General features: G+C 42.4%; 1 protein-coding gene across 1 annotated transcript; it reads right to left on the reverse strand.

Moving 5' to 3' along the window:
- Nucleotides 1-409: 409 nt before the first annotated feature.
- On the reverse strand, nucleotides 410-19,410 carry LOC139537110 (uncharacterized). Its single transcript, XM_071338014.1, has 5 exons — nucleotides 19,122-19,410; nucleotides 18,264-18,315; nucleotides 12,118-14,294; nucleotides 10,827-11,132; nucleotides 410-6,956 (listed from the first exon to the last, which is right to left on the reverse strand). The coding sequence occupies exons 3-5, from the start codon at nucleotides 14,276-14,278 to the stop codon at nucleotides 6,691-6,693; spliced, it is 2,733 nt and encodes a 910-aa protein (XP_071194115.1). The 5' UTR covers nucleotides 14,279-14,294; nucleotides 18,264-18,315; nucleotides 19,122-19,410; the 3' UTR covers nucleotides 410-6,690.
- Between the last annotated feature and the right edge of the window lie 242 nt (nucleotides 19,411-19,652).

Genomic DNA, 19,652 nt, shown 5'->3' on the forward strand with positions numbered 1-19,652 from the left:
CACACCACCCTGCCTCCCAACCAACACTTATGTAATGATGGACAGGGTGCATCCGGGTTGGGTGAAAATCAGAATCATCAATGGCAATCTGACAGTCCCATTGACTGTATAATGTAACTGTTCGATAATTTCCAAACTGGCATTCCTGGCTTGAAAGTCCAACAGTCGATGGGGAGAGAGCAGCAGCCTCTGCTTCAGAGTATCACTCACTAATGTGTCGTTATATTGGTCACTTTTTTTGTTGGTTCATGGCACCTTTCAGCACACACATATCACTTGTGCATGTTTCCAGTCAACAAAGTCTACAATGGATGAATAGATATGGGCTTTTCAAGTGTGTGCCATTCACCATTAAACGTCAGACTAGAAAGTCTTGTCACAACATAATAAAAACAAAAGATTCACGTGGTTTTGTATGTAAATTTTTTTATTCAAATAAACGATTCTGGCTTTTCATATTTACCAGAAATGTTGCACAGTGGTTGGTTTTCTATTCCAGCCGTCTGTTTTGGTCCTGCACATGTTTAGGGGTGTAATCATGGGTAAAGAATCATTATTCTCTCCCTTCCACTCATCCCTCCTTTATGTACAATGGGTAAAACACACTCATAACATACAGTATTGTAATCATGTAATCAACTGTTAATTAATACTGTTGGTATTAATATCACTGAATATTATTGCCGTTGAACAGCAATATTACAGTTTCTTTATCACAGTAAGGTGTAGGACAGAAGAGGTTGGAATGTTTAGAATGTTCTCAAACAGAAAGATCCTCCCCCTGCACCGTCAATGAGGAACTTGATGAAAACCACACAGTTTGTATGCATGTGCACATGGCCATACTGATATAAATCAACAAATCCAGCCTCATGCACCGTGGCATTGAGCAGGTGCACCGCAATCTGAATTGATCAGAGGAAATATAAGCAGGATTGAGAACATGCATGTCCAGTTTGTATCAGTCGTCCTTAGTGAAATGTACCACCTTCCATCAACTGAATGTGACACTCTGATCATGCCTGTCTAACATACACTATGTATACAAAGGTATGTGGACACCCTTCATATTAGTGGATTCGGCTATTTTAGCCACACCCGTGGCTGACAGGTGTATAAAATCGAGCACACAGCCATGCAATCGCCATAGACAAACATTGACAGTAGAATGGCCTTACTGAAGAGCTCAGTGACTTTCAACGTGACTTCCAACAAGTCAGTTAGTCAAATTTCTGCCCTGCTAAAGCTGCCCCGGTCAACTATAAGTGCTGTTATAGTGAAGTGGAAACCTCTAGGAGCAACAATGGCTCAGCTGCGAAGTGGTAGGCCACACAAGATCACAGAACAGGACCGCTGAGTGCTGAAGCGTGTAGAGTGTAAAAATGGTCTGTCTTCGGTTGCAACACTCACTGCCAAGTTCCAACCTGCCTCTAGAAGCAACGTCAGCACAGGAATTGTTTGGGAGCGTTATGAAATGGGTTTCCATGACCGAGAAGCCGCACACAAGCCTAAGATCACCATGCACATGTCAAACGTCGGCTGGAGTGGTGTTTAGCTTGCCACCATTGGACTCTGGAGCAGTGGAAACGCGTTCTCTGGAGTGATGAATCACGCTTCATCATCTGGCCGTCCGACGGACGAATCTGGGTTTGGTGGATGCCAGGAGAATGCTACCTGTCCCAATGCATAGTGCCAACTGTAACGTTTGGTGGAGGAAGAATGGTCTGAGGCTGTTTTTCATGGTTCAGGCCCCTTAGTTACAATCTTAACGCTACAGCATAGAATGACATTCTAGACGATTCTGTGCTTCCAACTTTGTGGCAACCGTTTGGGGAAGGCCCTTTCCGGTTTCAGAATAACAATGCCCCGTGCACAAAGCGAGGTCCATACATAAATGTTTGTCGAGATCAGTGTGGAAGAACCTAACAGAGCCCTGACCTCAACCCCATCAAACACCTTTGGGATGAATTGGAATGCCAACCGCAAGCCCAACATCAGTGCCCGACCTCACTAATGCTCTTGTGGCTGAATGGGAGCAAGTCCTAGCAGCAATGTTCCAACATCTAGTGGAAAGCCTACCCAGAAGAGTGGAGGCTGTTATAGCAGCAAAAGGGGGACAAACTCCATACTAACGCCAATGATTTTGGAATGAGATGTTCGGCAAGCAGGTGTCCACATACTGTTGGCCATGTAGTGTAGTAGCATCTTATTAATCACAGTGCACTCCATACAAAGAATCACTGATAAAAGTTACAAGAAGATAAAACTGTACATACATGGAAGGGAACCCAATTATTACAAAATGAAAATAGTATTATCTGCTCAGTTGTTCAACGGTTGGAAAACTGAGAGAGTTACAGCAGTGTCATTAGAGGCCAGCGGAACTGACCGTTTGATGTCCAAGGAAGCAGAGCAACAGGATAAAAACACTACAGATCTAATGATAGGTTTTCCACATCTTATAGACATTTATTACCCTCATCATTTATAAAGGAGGATGTCTCTAATTAGAGAACAATAGAAAACAAGCCTTAAACACATACACGAATAAATGTAAATTCACACAACTCATCAATTAACAGATTTACAAAAGGAAGTCATACAACAAAGCAATAATTGTTTAAATTGTTTGCGTTTCTTTTCATGTGCAAACTACAAATGGAAGATTCTTTACTCATCACGAGTTATATATATTGAGACTGTTCCCTTTTGCCTTGCGTGAACTAAAGGGAGAATGTTCAAGAAGCCATCAAAGATTAAAGTGAAGTCTATACAGTTCTTTTTTCTTCTCTTGATCTAATGTACGATCTAATAATTGTTCCTCAGAGAAGCGTCTGTCATCTTGAGGGCTGGGTAAACCCAACTTTTTTTTTTAAAGTAAAAGTTGAATGCAATATAATTGTGTGGACACCCGCTTTGCATCACTTTGACAAGGTTCATTCACAATAGATCCCATTGGAACGATGTCATTCAGATCAAATTGAAAAGAACAGCAGGAATAGAAACTCATTGTGGATGTCACAGTGGAATATGGTGTGTTGACACACAGCACACCTTTAGGGAGGTCTGATGCGTGATTGAATAATACAGAGCAAGACTGAGGGCAGCTAGAGGTCATTATTTCGTAAATACCTGGTAGAGATGACTGGAAGAAGCACTGATGAACCATTTACTCATACAAAACTGAGATCCACAGTCAAAAACTCACTAAGATGCAGGTACACACAAATGTGTGTACGTCATGAACAAATGGAAATGTAGAAAAATATAGATCAACACATAATTACGAAGTAGGCAGGAGAAAAATCCCAGAATTAATTAAGTATTTAGAGATCAAACTATTCAACTGCAAATTTAATATGAATGGATGCTACATTGCTTTAGATAACCAAACTATACACATCTTAACCAAAGGCATTCTTGGTTTTCAGATTTCAGATTTCTTGTATTTTATACCAAATGTGTTTATAAATCTGGAAAAGGGGCTACTGGCAGTTTTCAATCAAAATGTGTTGGGGGAAATTATGCCTTCACAGCAAAACACTTATGGCATAGGATGATTAAGAGTGAACCTCTCAATCCTTTGGGAACACTTATATGAAAGCCATAATCTCAAGTACAAAAGTTCAAGTTTTAAATACACATATATTCTGTTATTTTTTACAGCAGCAACACCCACCCATGAGTTAGGTTTTGTCTAACCAATCCCAGAGCTCCCTCATCAAACTGAACCCTTTGGTATGAGGTTGGGGACAAACTAGGCCTTAATGCACCTAAATCAAATGAAACAACCATCTATAGGGGTCATCATCAATAATCAGAAAATAGTGTGTGGGAACAACTAGAGATCATTGATATAATCTACACCGAACAAAAATATAAACGCAAAATGTAAAGTGTTGGTCCCATGTTTCATGAGCTGAAATAAAAGATCCCAGAAATGTTCCATATGCACAAAAACATTATTTCTCAAAAATGTTGTGCCGATTTTTTTTTACATCCCTGTTAGTGAGCATTTCTTCTTTGCCAAGATAACCTGACAAGTGTGGCATATCACGAATCTGATCAAACAGCATGATCATTACACAGGTGCACCTCGTGCTGGGGACAATAAAAGGCCACTCTAAAATGTGCAGTTTTGTCACACAACACAGACTTCTCAAGTTTTGAAGGAGCGTGCAATTGGCATGCTGACTGCAGGAATGTCCATCAGAGTTGTTGCCAGATAACTGAATGTTAATTTCTCTACCATAAGCTGTTTTAGAGAATTTGGCAGTACGTCCAACTGGCCTCACAACCGCAGACCACGTGTATAGCGTTGTGTGGGCGAGTGGTTTGCTGATGTCAACATTGTGAACAGAGTGCCCCATGCATATCGGTATTCCCAGTCATGTGAAATCCATAGATTAGGGCCTAATGAATTTATTTCAATTGACTGATTTTCTCATATGAACTGTAACTCCGTAAAATCAAATGGAATTGTTGCATGTTGCGTTTATATTTTTGTTCCGTTTATATCAAAATGTGATACATAGCAGGACTGTAATAGATCAAATTTGGCTGGGCATCACAGAATAAATTGTGCGATAAGGATCAGTAAATGTAAAACTAGTGAGCAGGAACCACAGTCTGACAGACAGGAGCTGAGGGGCGACTGACAACCCACAGTATTAAATACAAGTTGGATGGGTTTATACTTAAGGACCAAGGCTGAGAACTAAACAATATGCAGGAAGAGTGTGATTCACAGTGAACTCAATGATAAAGCTTTGTTATCGTTTTCGCGGATCAAATCCATATTTTTAACAAGAACAATGCATAGTATTGTTGTAAAAGAGATTCAAACTCTACAGAGGCAGATGGGAGCACAAAGCAGACACTGGAGGGCAAAAGAAGGGATACAACATCACGTCAGAAGATAAGAATAAGAGAGGTATCATTCTGTCTGCTACAAAGGATTGCTCCTTTCCGTTATCCTGAGCATGATATACACACAGTAACATGGTATAGCTGAATACAGCTTGAGGGAATAAACGGATCAGGAAGAACTAATTAACTCAAGACTAGGATGGGTGGAGGATAAAGATAGATGAGCAGACAAACAGGCAGACAGACAAGGCAGATAAAGGCCTGGATACTATCTAAAGACTAGGATAGTTGAACATTGCATTATATTTTCATTCCCAACCTAATAGTTTGGCTAAGGACCTCAAAGTCCTCAGTTTGGCAATCAAAGGATTTCATTGAATAAGTCTAATATAAATCAACTGCTTTAAAAACGTATTGTTTAAAAAAACATTTAAAAAAATAATTATCTCGGCCATAAACGAAAGGAAGACAAGTTGACAAGGATTGTCTCTCTGCTGCCTTTATCTTATCTTTCGAGTCTGATTTTCATTCCTACTGTATGTTTCCCAATTACAAGAAATGATCAAGGGGATTTTCTATATTCCCTCTTTTTCCTCAACTTCCTTCTCAGTAATGATACATTTTAATACATACATGTATATAATGTATATTCTTTAAGTTAAAATATAAGCAGTGACATAAACAACACAAAATATATGACAAAACACATCAATAAAAATAAATACTCTGTACTTGTATATATGCAATAGTAAACATGTTCAGGAGAAATATTTCACAAACAAGGAGGGCACTCAAAGAACAACATCTTTGTGCAGTTTTGTGTCTTAATTAAAGCACACACTTTGCAGTGTTCATCTTTTTATATCTTTCCAACCATTGTCTGTTGGAAACACAACATAGATAGATCCATGACTAAGTCCTGTTCAATAACAGTCTGCTGAATCTGTTCAGTGTTGTCTGTGTATTGTTGCTCTTGACCATCCCTCTATTGGCACCAGATCTGGTTTCATTCACTGAGTTGTAGGTTTCTGGTTTCACCCCATTTTCCTAAGAATTGGCACGATTAAACCTCGGTCACTCCTCCACCAGCCACAAGCTGCTCTATTGCACAACTCCCAAGATACAGTATATATATATATACAGTATATATACGTATATATTTATTTTACATTTTTTAAAGGTAATTTAGACATTTCCGACCCAGTGGGGAAAAATATAAATAAACCAACAATATGGCAAGATCAGCTATCCTCTGGGACTGGGCCACTTGAGTTGAAACGACCAAACAAATATTGATAAATTGATAAAGTGCATTGGAATGCCCTCTCTGGGGCTATGGATAGTGTTCGTTGTCATAGCTGAATGGTGGGGTGTCACTATAGTTGTTTCTATTCTGGTTCTGCATGCATTATGGATTTTGTAAATGACAGCCTTGAGTCAGACCAGGAGTCATTGCACCTCCTTAACTTCTGTAATGCTCTATACCACAAGCATCAAATGAGCCATCTGATTACAGTGGATCATGGTAAATAATGATATCTAAGCATTATATAAAAACTTGGCACATAATTACAAATGGTATTGGATGAGGATTAGGTTGACCAAAATTGGGACTATTTATGAGTTAACCAATCAAATGATTTATCCTATAATCTCTAGAAAGTGCACTATTTCAATACTTTATTCTTAATCTATGCCAATAGGGACACTCTGTCAATCAGCATTCCCCTCTTTATTGTTCTACCTTTAATTTCTCCTTCACAAAACTATGGCTGGCCCAATGCTGGTTTCCTCCTCCCCTCCATTCCTCATATCCCGCTGTCAGACCTGGGTCTCCAGGCCGCTGAGTTTGGGGGTCAGGATGCGAGGAGTGACCCCGGAGTTGAGGTCCCTCTCAAACTCCAGTAGCTGACCCATGAAGTTGAGGTTGGGAGACACCACAGGACGACGGCCACGCACATACTTGTAGGCATCAGTCATGGTCATAAGGGTGTGCTTCATCAGATAGGCGATGACGATGGTTGCGGAACGGGACACGCCCGCTTGACAGTGAATCAACACTCCTCGCCCACTCTGGTGAGCCTCCTCTGTGGATGAAAATAGGTGGCTATCAGATTCCTGTCAAGGATGATCACTGGAATTCATCTATCCACAGCTTTTTCTGGATCTGACTCTCCAGTTCTCCCATCTTCCCTTTTGATCCATTTATAGATCCCTAAATGTCTCTCCAGTCAAAAACTTTGAAATCAGAGAACGAGATCAGAGGAAAGACTTCACATAGAAATCATCATGATCCTCTCCTTATCTCAGTGCTAAAATACTTCTAAGCTCAGAGAGATAAAGACTGAAAGACAGGAACGGGGAGAGTGGGTGCGATAGAAAATGAAGGTAGATCAGGGGTGTCAAACATACGGCTCGCGGGCCGGATCTGGTCCAGCAAGGGGGTCCAATCCGGCCAACGGGTGTTTTGAGTTATTTTTTTTTTATCTACAGTTTATACATGTACAGTGCCTTCAGAAAGTATTCACACCCCTTGACTTATTGCACATTTTGTTGTGTTACAGACAGAATTCAAAATTGATTAAATAAATAAAAATGCTCACCCATCTACACACAATACCCTACAATGACAAAGTGAAAACATGTTTTTAGATATTTTAGCAAATTTATTGAAAATAAAATACAGAAATATCTAATTTACATAAGTATTCACACCCCTGAGTCAATACTTTGCAGAAGCACCTTTGGCAGTGATTACAGCTATGAGTCTTTTTGGTTAAGTCTCTAAGAGCTTTCCACACCTGGATTGTGCGACATTTGCCCATTGTTCTTTTCAAAATGATTCAAGTTCTGTCAAATTGGTTGTTGATCATTTCTAGACAACCATTTTCAGGTCTTGTCATAGATTATCAAGTAGATTTATGTTGAAACTGTAACTCGGCCACTCAGGAACATTCACTGTCTTCTTGGTAAGCAACTCTAGTGTAGATTTGGCAATTTGTTTTTAGGTTAATATCCTGCTGAAATGTGAATTCATTGATTACAAGCATACACATAACATGATGCAGCCACTATGCATGAAAATATGGAAAGTGGTACCCAGCAATGTGCTGTATTGGATTTGCCCCAAACATAACACCTTATATTCAGGACAAAAAGTGAATTGCTTTGCCACATTTTTTTTTATTGCCTTGTTGTAAACAGGATGCGTGTTTTGGGATATTTTTTATTCTATACAGGCTTCTTTCTTTTCACTCTGTCACTTAGGTTAGTATTCTGGAGTAACTACAATGTTGTTGATCCATCTTCAGTTTTCTCCTATCACAACCATTAAATTCTGTAATTGTTTTAAAGTCACCATTGGCCTCATGGTGAAATCCCTGAGCGATTTCCTTCCTCTACGGCAAGTTAGGAAGGACACCTGTATCTTTGTAGTGACTGCATGTATTGATACACCACCTAAAGTGTAATTAATAACTTCATCATGCTCAAAGGGATATTCAATGTCTGCTTTTTTATTTCTACCAATAGGTGCCCTTCTTTGCGTGGCATTGGTAAACCTCCCTGGTCTGAGGTAGTCATTAAAAAATTATGTTAAACCCTATTATTGCACCCTGAGTGAGTCCATGCAACTTATTATGTGACTTGTTAAGCAACTTTTACTCCTGAACTTTAGGGTTGCCATAACAAAGGTGTTGAATACTTATTGACCCTACAGATTTTAATTTTTTATTATATATATTTTTCCCCCCCGAAAAACATAACTGTACTTTGACATTATCGGGTATTGTGCGTTGGCCGGTGATAAAAAAAGTTTCAATTTAATAAATGTTTAATTTTGGCTGTAGCACAACAAAATGTGTGTGTTGGGGACGACGACAAACACAATATACTTTAAAATGACAAAAACCAAATCGAAACTTTGAAGAAATTATAATGGACCCTACAATACAAATCAAATCAAAATGTATTGGTCACAAACACATGGTTAGCAGATGTTAATGCGAGTGTAGCGAAATGCTTGTGCTTATAGTTCCGAGAGTGCAGTAATATCTAACAAGTAATCTAACAATTCCGCAACAACTACCTAATACACACAAATCTAAAGGGGTGAACGAGAATATGTACTTGTAATTACAGTTGAAGTCGGAAGTTTACATACACCTCAGCCAAATACATTTAAACTCAGTTTTTCACAATTCCTGGCATTTAATCCGAGTAAAAATTCCCTGTTTTAGGTCAGTTAGGATCACCACTTTATTTTAAGAATGTGAAATGTCAGAATAATAGTAGAGAGAATTATTTATTTCAGATTATACTTCTTTCATCACATTCCCCAGTGGTTCAGAAGTTTACATACACTCAATTAGTATTTGGTAGCATTGCCTTTAAATTGTTTAACTTGGTAAAACGTTTCGGGTAGCCTTCCACAAGCTTCCCACAATAAGTTGGGTGAATTTTGGCCCATTCCTCCTGACAGAGCTGGTGTAACTGAGTCAGGTTTGTAGGTCTCCTTGCTCGCACACGCTTTTTCAGTTCTGCCCACAAATTCTCTATAGGATTGAGGTCAGGGCTTTGAGATGGCCACTCCAATACCTTGACTTTGTTGTTCTTAAGTTATTTTGCCACAACTTTGGAAGTATGCTTGGGGTTATTGTCCACTTGGAAGACCCATTTGCGACCAAGCTTTAACTTCCTGACTGATGTCTTGAGATGTTGCTTCAATATATCTACATAATTTTCCTCCCTCGTGATGCCATCTATTTTGTGAAGTGCACCAGTCCCTCCTGCAGAAAAGCACCCCCACAACATGATGCTGTCACTCCCGTGTTTCACGTTTGGGATGGTGTTCTTTGGCTTGCAAGCCTCCCCCTTTTTTCCTCCAAACATAACGATGGTCATTATGGCCAAACAGTTCTATTTTTGTTTCATCAGACCAGAGGACATTTCTGCAAAAAGTATGATCTTTGTCCCCATGTACAGCTGCAAACTGTAGTCTGGCTTTTTTATGGCGGTTTTGGAGCAGTGGCTTCTTCCTTGCTGAGCGGCCTTTCAGGTTATGTCGATATCGGACTCTTTTTACTGTGGATATAGATACTTTTGTACCTGTTTTCTCCAGCATCTTCACAAGGTCCTTTGCTGTTGTTCTGGGATTGATTTGCACTTTTTGCACCAAAGTACGTTCATCTCTAGGAGACAGAACGTGTCTCCTTCCTGAGAGGTATGACGGCTACGTGGTCCCATGGTGTTTATACTTGCGTACTATTGTTTGCACAGATGAATGTGGTTCCTTCAGGTGTTTGGATATTGCTCCCAAGGATGAACCAGACTTGTGGAGGTCTACAATTTGTTTCCTGAGGTCTTTGATGATTTCTTTTGATTTTCCCATGATGACAAGCAAAGAGGCACTGAGTTTGAAGGTAGGCCTTGACATACATCCACAGGTACACCACCAATTGACTAAAATGATGTAAATTAGCCTATCAGAAGCTTCTAAAGCCATGACATCATTGACATCATCTGGAATTTTCCAAGCTGTTTAAAGGCACAGTCAACTTAGTGTATGTAAACTTCTGAACCACTGGAATTGTGATACAGTGAATTATAAGTGAAATAATCTGTCTGTAAACAATTTTTGGAAAAATTACTTGTGTCATGCACAAAGTAGATGTCCTAACCAACTTGCCAAAACTATAGTTTGTTAACAAGAAATTTGTGGAGTGATTGAAAAACTAGTTTTAATGACTCAACCTAAGTGTATGTAAACTTCCGACTGCAACTGTATATGGATGAGCGATGGCGACACAGTTTCTTGATTGTGTCAGGCTTGCTAATAATCACCGAAATGAAAGGTAGACAGTCAGGGAGCATAGAAAATTCCCCAAACTACGGATAGAAGACCAGTCCCTGGGGCAAAATGAGTTTGACACCCCTTAGGTAGATACTGCTCAACTCACCGATGAACTCAAACACCTCCTCAAAGTACTGTCGTAGGTTCTGCTTGCTGTTGTCGGTAGCCGGCAGCCGTTTGTAGCGTACCAGGCCGGAACCGAGGTGATAGAGGGGCAGGTGTGTGGTGACGTTGACCACGTAGCCGATGTTGAGACGCAGCAGCAGGTCCAGGTCCTGGGCGTCCCTCTCGTTGCCCAGGAAGAGGAAGGGTAGGATGGGGCTGACCACCGCATTCTCCACGTCAGGGGTCATCCCATTCTCATCTGACAGGGAAGCCGGTAGCGAGGAGGAGAGCGGCAGAGTGAGGTGCACTGGGAGAGGACAACACAACACAGTGAGAGATTGCTGTTAGAAAGGACAATTTAATTTGATTTGGATCACTGACAGGCATTCACCCTGAATTATACCAGAGTTAGACACAGAGAAAATAAATCAAGCATCAGAGATGGAAAGAGTTATGAAGAGATGTGTGAATGACGGAGAGACAATGAAAGTGTACAATATATCACATTTACGGTTTTTGTTGAGTAGGAGTATCATTGAAATTCACTTTACTCCTGCAGAGCAAAGACGTTTGCAGCTCTGAGGAACTGCTAATGCTTTCATCATTTCATACATGTTCTCCTAACAGGAGGGAAACGTACAGACATGAAAAAGCTTCTGAAACTTGTGATTCTTTATACTATACTCTATGTCATCAACAGATCCTGCAGTCACTTAACAGAGTGGAGGAGGCTACAGTTATGTAACTATTAAGAAAAGAGAATACATCATAGCTTTTTGGGCTTTGTCATTTAAATGAGAACAGCTTAATCTCCCACTGACAGGGTTCAGTGTCAGCGACTCAATTTCCCTGAGAATTGTTTTAATTAATTCAGCTATTCTAATCTCCCGCTCTTATCAGCTGTCTTTGCGTTCCAATCACCATCCCTCCATTTCGCTCCTCTCTCTCTTTTTATGCTGGAGCCCAGGCTATAATTAAGTCATTATCCCCGGGTTCCTTTTAAACAACCAACATGTTAGAATAACATATAAAATGAGATTGGCAGGAAAGGAAGTGGATTTAAAAGATAGGCGAGGGAAGCATGGAGAAAGAGAGACAGTCAGGAGAATAAGAATAGGATGAAAGAGATTTTCTCCCAAAAATGGTCATTTATGCAGTCAGACAGTAAAGCTGGTCTCTCAATTGGGGATTTTGTTTCTGTAACTATCTGGTGTCAAAAAAGTCCCCCACCAAAAATCTGCAGAAGTATAGCCTAAGAGACTGAAACAAAAACCAGTGTATGACACCCTTACCTCTGCCACTCTCTTCGTCCTGCTCTCTGTTGAGTGAGTTGAGGACCAGGTGGAGGGACTGGGCGGAGGGGAGGGAATGGCGTCCGTCTGCATCTCTCTGTCTGGGTTTGGGTTTGAGGAGAGTGCTGGGAGCTGACGGTGGGGGTGAGAAGGAGGGAGGGGATTGGGGAGAGGGGGTGCTGGGGGAAGGGGTGCGAGGGTATGTAGTATTGCCTTCCTGCCTCATGCCATCCACCTTTCCTGACTCCCCACCTTTGTTCCAGAGCCTCTTCAGGGAGTCCTGGTCTGGATCTCGCCCAGGCCCAGACCCAATAAAATCTAGGACGGCCATCTTGCCCTGCTGAAGCCGGCGTCGGCCAGCGTGGTCTGTTATCTGATTCCGGGTGAACTCCAATAGGTTCCTACAGTCCAGGGTGACAGGGCTGATTCCGTTGCTGCTGTTTTGGTTCTGACCCACACTTGTCTTCCCCACTCCCATCCCCATCCCTGCACAGCTCTGCTGGTTCTGTTGGGTTTTAGACCTGGTCATCTTTTTCGCCAGCTCCTCTGGCCAGATTGTGCGCACGCTGTAATCATCATCATCAGCGGGGAATACTCCCATGGGGGGCCCTGCCCCTACACCCCTGCCCATCCCAGGGGGCTTGCTGCCCCGACGGGGGTTGAAGGTGACAACTATAGGGTCGCTGCTACAATAGCTGCAGGTAGAGCTGCCGGCCTGACTGGCTTTGGGGTTGCAGCCACTCACACAACTCTGTAAGGCTCGCAGCGGGGCTGAGGAGGATAGTGGGGTACAGGGCAGGCATCCCCCCACCAGTTTTTTGCGGAATGCAGCAGGACTCTCAAAGGCGCCAGCCTCCCCGGAGCAGGAGGCACATCGCAGGGGTCTGAGCAAGCCCGTGCGGCAGTCCGACACAGTGCTGTTGGAGGATGAAGTGTTGGTGGTGGAGGCTGTGGACAAACATCCCCCAAGAGTTCTTAATCCCATTGCTGCGCCCCCTCTGTGGTTCACACCTACAACCCCGTGGCCGTGGCCACAGGAGAAAGAGGAAGACGGACTCTCCCTACCCCTCTGGCAGCCAGCAGAACGTCCCCTGCCCCCCCTGCAGCAGACCAGCTTCCAACAGCCACAGCTGAAGGGATGTGAAAAGTCGATGGTACAGGTGTGGTCTGGGCTGGGGAAACCTCCACGGGAGGAACAGGGGGAGAGGGGTAGGCCGTGGAGGATCTGAGGACGATGATCCCTGCCGCGGGATGGACGAGGCTGGTTGAGGGGTTGCTGAAACGAGGTAGGAGCACGGGGGTGGTGGGAGGGAGGGGGGACAGGGTAGTGGGAGTTTAGAACAGCAGCATGGGGCACAGGGACAGAGTTGTGGTGGCCGGGCAGGCTGTGGGGGTTGGGGTTTTGATGGACAGGTCCCAGTTTGGAATTCTCTTTGTTACCCACGTAGGGTACTTCCCGGGCACCTCTGGAGGGGAAGCTGGCAGAGCAGACTTTGGAGGACACGTTCTGCACCTTCTCTCTTCTGGACTTGGACTGCTGTCTCTGAGATGGGACAAACTCTAAGACTCCTCCCGGGGACACAGCCAGATGATTCTGATGGTGACTGCCTGGTGAGGCCTGTCTCTGGTTCTGTGGATGGTTTTGGAGTTGCTGCACTGCTCCTCCAGGCTTCCCTGATGTTCCTCCAGTGTTTTTCTCCCCGTATCCTGGATCCAAGCGCAACGAAACCCTTTTTTTGCTCCCCTTCACACTCCCACTGCGAACTAAAGAGTTGCTGTGCCCCCCTCCTTTTGTTCCTTTGTTCACAGATAACTTGATGTCGATCGTATGTGTGTGTTGGTGTGGTCTAGGGCCAAGAGTCACTGTCCCGTTGCTGTGACAGTGGCTAGGGGTGTGTCTGGTACCCTCTGAGACAATGGCCTTGTCGACCTTGGTTTTCTGCAGACGGGATGATGACCTGCGCTTGCATTCCAAGGACAGTGAGTTCGAGGAGGGAGGATTGGGGTAGGACTGAGGAGGATGGGGATGAGAAGGGCGGGAGAGAAGTTTGTTGCTATGGGCTGTTATATGGGAGTGGGGCTGTGGGGAGGACCCAGGTAGGACCAAGTTTTTAGGGCGCTGAATAACCACTATGCGCTCGTCAAGAGGGAGTGGAGGCATCTGGGTCTACGCAAAGCTGTGTGTGTGTGTAAGAGGTAGGGGAGAAAGAAACAGAGAAACAATGTCAGGATTGTATTCAGATAACATTTTTAAATGACTGTTGGCATCAACATCATAATTTTTTTTGAATTTGAAGCCACATTTACATCACATCTGTCCTACGCCAGAGTAATGACCAGTGGAACAACTAAGCTATGTAACTACCTTGCAACAGACTAAGTATGGAGTATGGTGTTATGGACAATTCCCACGTTTGCTCTTGCTTTTGGTTTAATCTTGAACAAAACGCTCTTTGGGCAATACTATGAAACAGTCTCTATACATACCTAGTACACAAGGTATTTACATGTGTTATTCCCTTATAGATAACACATAATAAAGCCATTTAATGTAAATTGTTGCAGAGTTCGAATTCAAGAAGAACACATCCCGTGACTATTACTTGACTACTGCTGCCGACCACCGTAGTGAACGATCAGAAGAATATGCAAAGCATATTTAATATACATATATAATCCATTGGATTTGGAAAGAAAATACAGCAAAAACACACAGTAATGAAATCAAAACCAAAAGACCAAAATACAGCCTTTATGGTTTTGCCAAAACAGGGCAGAGACCACTGTTTTAAGAACATTTTGTTGAAATTGAAGTTAGCTCAATCGAATGGTTGAAGAAATGAGGTAGAACCAAATAAACAGACAAATATATCTCCCTGTTAGAGAAGGCCCTTTACCATAGCAAAACAGACAAGAGAGCTGGCTGTTACTGCCACAGGCACTGAATGACCATCGATGTACGTGTCGTAACCTATAAATAAGCACTTCGTCATGAAATACTTGAATAAAGACTGGAGGAGAGAGGACATTTTGGGTAAAGCTTTAGATATTGTATTATTATCATCATGTTGTTCTACCCTTTAAATAAAGACAGTAAAATTGATGCCTAATTCTCATTGGTACTAAAGACTTTTGTCATCTACTAAGCGCTACTTACGATGACAAAACCCATTAATGAGCTTTTTTTGTTGCATTAAAGAAGATTCTCTGGGACAGGGCAGTACAGAGAGATAACGAGAGAGAGAAAGGTTGGGAGAGAAATAGAGAGACGGGAGGACAGCGATATAAAGACAGAATATGACGTGACAGGGTAGACCACAGACTAGACAGGAGGAAGATACATGGCAAAAGGCACTAATGATTATTCACTCCCAAGCAACACACATAGTGACCCATAGACAAAGCACACCATGCTTGCGTTTTCCACATGCATACGTCCACGCACAGAGCTTGGTGATGGCATCCTCATCTTTTTCCCTTTTTCAGCCTTGCCTTCGTAGCCTGTGGTGGAGGGGGGTGGGGTTACATTGACCCAGTTTTGTCATGGTGGAAGTCAACATCACTCTGATCACTTTTCACTCACACATTGTAAACACCTCATCAGCACATAAATGAACACAGTGTAGCGGTGTATTGGTCCTTTTTAATCATACTGTCAAAAGAACAGTCAGACCAAAAACACAGTGCAAATCACAAAAACATACTTAAGCAAATGCTTGCAGCAAGCAATGCCTCTAGAGATCATTGTCATCATCATCATTGTTCATCAGTGCCATTCTGACCATTACTGTCACCATATCTACAATTGCAGCCAGTAGTCCTACATACATTGTGGGAAAATATGTTCTGAATGTGGAGGCTTGATAAAGGGTGTAAAAGTAATGTTTTTGCTACAGAATAAGAACATAGGCTTACCTCTAATAGATACAACGCTTCGGATGTGCAGAAGACAGACTTCCACCCGCTATACCATTATGTGATCATTGTTACGGCGATAGAATGGCTAGAACATTTTTGAAATTCTGTCCCTGAATGTCACAAAGGTGAATGTAGAGAGGTGACCTGATGATTAGTCTCAGTCTGAAGCGGAGGACCATGTTGGACTCACAAGGCATTGTCTGTCTCTTTAGGATCTTTCACCACATACAGTGCATTCGGAAAGTATTCAGACACCTTCCCATTTTCCACATTTTGTTACGTTTCAGCCTTATTCTAAAATGGATTAAATAAATGTTTTCCTTATCAATCTACACACAATCCCCCATAATGACAAAGCGAAAACAGATTTTTAGATTTTTTTGCAAATTTAAAAAAAATCACAAACAGAAATACCTTATTTACATTAGTATTCCGAACCTTTGCTATGAGACTCGAAATTGAGCTCAGGTGCATCCTGTTTCCATTGACCATTCTTGAGATGTTTCTACAACTTGCAGTCCACCTGTGGAAAAATTCTATTGACTGGACATGATTTGGAAAGGCACACACCTGTCCTTCTAAGGTCCCACAGTTGACAGTGCAAAAACCAAGCCATGAGGTTGAAGGAATTGTCCGTAGAGCTCCGAGACAGGATAGTGTCAAGGCACTGATCTGGGGAAGGGTACCAAAACATTTCTGCAGCATTGAAGGTCCCCAAGAACACAGTGGCCTCCATCATTCTTAAATGGAAGAAGTTAGGAACCAACAAGACTCTTCCTAGAGCTGGCCGCCCGGTCAAACAGAGCAATCGTGGGAGAAGGGCCTTGGTCAGGGAAGTGACCAAGAACTCGATGGTCACTATGACAGAGTTCCAGAAGGACAACCATCTCTGCAGCACTCCACCAATCAGGCCTTTATGGTAGAGTGGCCAGACCATTGGTCATCCTTGAGATGTTTCTACAACTTAATTGGAGGCCACCTGTGGTAAATTCAATTGATTGAATATGATTTGGAAAGGCACACACCTGTCATATATAGGGTCCCAATGTTGACAGTTGTCCGTAGAGCTCCGAGGAAGGACTGTGTAGAGGCACAGATAAGGGGAAGGGTACTAAAACATTTCTGCTTCATTGAAGGTCCCCATGAACACAGTGACCTCCATCATTCTTAAATGGAAGAAGTTTGGAACCACCTGGCCAAACTGCGCAATTGGGGGAGAAGGGCTTTGGTCAGAGAGTTGACCAAGAACCAGATGGTTGCTCTGACAGAGCTCCAGAGTTCCTCTGTGGAGATGGGGGAAACTTCCAGAAGAACAACCATCTCTGCAGCACTCCACCAATCAGGCCTGTATGGTAGAGTGGCCAGATGGAAGCCACTCCTCAGTAAAAGGCACATGACAGCCCGCTAGGAGTTTGCCAAAAGGCACCTAAAGGAGTCTCAGACCATGAGAAACAAGATTCTCTGGTCTGATGAAACCAAGATTGAACTCTTTGGCCTGAATGCCAATCGTCACGCCTGGAGGAAACCTGGCACCATCTCTACGGTGAAGCATGGGGGTGGCAGCATCATGCTGTGGGGATGTTTTTCAGCGGCAGGGACTGGGAGACTAGTCAGGATTGAGGGAAAGATGAACGGAGCAAAGTACAGAGAGATCCTTGATGAAAACCTGCTCCAGAGCACTCAGAACCTCAGACTGGGGTGAAGGTTCACTTTCCAATAGGACAACAACCCTAAGCACACAGCCAAGACAACACAGGAATGTTTTCGGGATAAGTGTCTGAATGTCCTTGAGTGGCCAGCCAGAGCCATGACTCAAACCATTTCTAACATCTCTGGAGAGACCTGAAACTATCTGTGCATCAAGGGCTGTAATCGCTGCCCAAGGTGCTTCAACAAAGTACTGCGTAAAGGGTCTGAATATTTATGTAAATGTGATATTTTGGGGAGTTTTTTGTAATACATTTGCTAAATAATCTAAAAACGAGTTTTTGCTTTGTTATTATGGTGTGTAGATTGATGAGGTGGAAAAACAATTTAATAAACTTTAGAATAAGGCTGTGACGTAACAAAATGTGGAAAAAGTCAAGGGGTCTGAATACTTTCAGAATGCACTGTATCATCTGTTATGGCACATCAGTCTACTGCTGAAATTATCTGAAATTGTGAGGCCTATTTGAAGCCTTCCGTGACCTCTGGTCACCTATCTACACATTCACACAACGACCTACCTGCAATACTATTTATCCCGGTTTGCTGTGGACAAATAACATCATGCTGCGCCTGCAAGGTAAGGAGAATAATAACAACGGGCATTGGTGAAAAAAACATAATAAATTGACTTCTAACAGAGTGAAATTATTTTGCGCATTGTCGCACATCTCTCTGTGAATGGCAGGGAAGAAGAAGCAGTCTCCTCTCATCTCCATGAGTGGCGTTTGCCCTTTGTTCGCATATAGGATATAGATATGCTGAAATGATTAGACCTAGGCTATATAAAAATAGCCAAAATTAGAATACATACTAGTATTGAATAGTGACTTGCAAAAACGCACATCATGTAAATAATTAATAAGAAAACCATGCAACAAAAAAATATATAGAAGAAATAATGGTTATGGCCTTGTATGTCCCACAACTCCAGCATTAGGCCATGGAAAATGATTCATCATCATCTAGTATCACTTTCACTCCCACAGTCCTGATAAATAATATAACTTATTTTGGCAAAGACTGCAGAGATTGAGGGTTGGTAGTATTATCCTCTGCTGGGCAGTTTATAAGTAATGAAGGTGAATTTAATCAAATTGATTCGTAGTGTCGCGTCAAATGGATATATAGCGTCCGGTGTCTCAGGAAAGGGAAAACTAGTTTGAGGACATCACTGTTCTTAGGAGTCTAGTCTGTGAGACCAGGCTGCATTCTAACGCATTGGCGTGTTTCTTATATGCATAAGTGTGTAACACGTAGCCATAGTGCTGGATCCTCATGTGTCAACAATAGCCTATAATATTCAGAGTAATTGTATATCAGACATGAGTCTTGTTCGTCAGGATACTTTACGCCTGGTTTAAAATAAATTCACTTACGTTAGGATTGACAATTCCGTTGTATCGTCATGCTCTCCGTGTAATATAGTTATTTACATTTTCATTGATGTTGTCCAGACATTTCTTTGGTTAACGGTATCCTCTTCTACACTGGAGGACCTATCATATTTTGCGGATCCGTTTTCCGTGCAAGAATAAGCTTGCATATAAAAATAGAGGACCTACGACACTAAGCATCTATTATTGATAATAAAAAATAAAAAAATATCACCACTATAAAAAGTGCTTACACCACACCAGTGTCAGTGCTTGTGCATGTGTCAATGTGCTCTCGGCTGTATATGTGAATGAGAGCGAGGAAGACACTAAGACAGGCGGTGCTGTATGGAGGTGGGGTCTGTGGTCTGTGCAGTGGATGACATCATTCCAGACCAATGGCAAGCAAAATGTTATAAGGCAGCCAGCAAATTAAGCTTCGTTTTGAGCACGTGTGCAGTATAAAGTGGTATTCTCCAATGTCATTCGACGGGGTGGGAGGCGGTGATAACAGTGGTAGGTAGGCCTATTACA

Source organism: Salvelinus alpinus, chromosome 13, assembly GCF_045679555.1.
Source record: "Salvelinus alpinus chromosome 13, SLU_Salpinus.1, whole genome shotgun sequence".
NCBI classification, from domain to species: Eukaryota; Metazoa; Chordata; class Actinopteri; order Salmoniformes; family Salmonidae; genus Salvelinus; species Salvelinus alpinus.

Coding starts and splice junctions, on each gene's coding strand:
- LOC139537110 (XM_071338014.1), bottom strand. CDS start 14,278: ATGCCTCCACTCCCTCTTGACGAGCGCATAGTGGTTATTCAGCGCCCT. Junction 11,133..12,117: donor GGACGAAGAGAGTGGCAGAG/GTAAGGGTGTCA, acceptor GTCCTCTCCCAG/TGCACCTCACTCTGCCGCTC. Junction 6,957..10,826: donor GGAGGTGTTTGAGTTCATCG/GTGAGTTGAGCA, acceptor TTTCATCCACAG/AGGAGGCTCACCAGAGTGGG.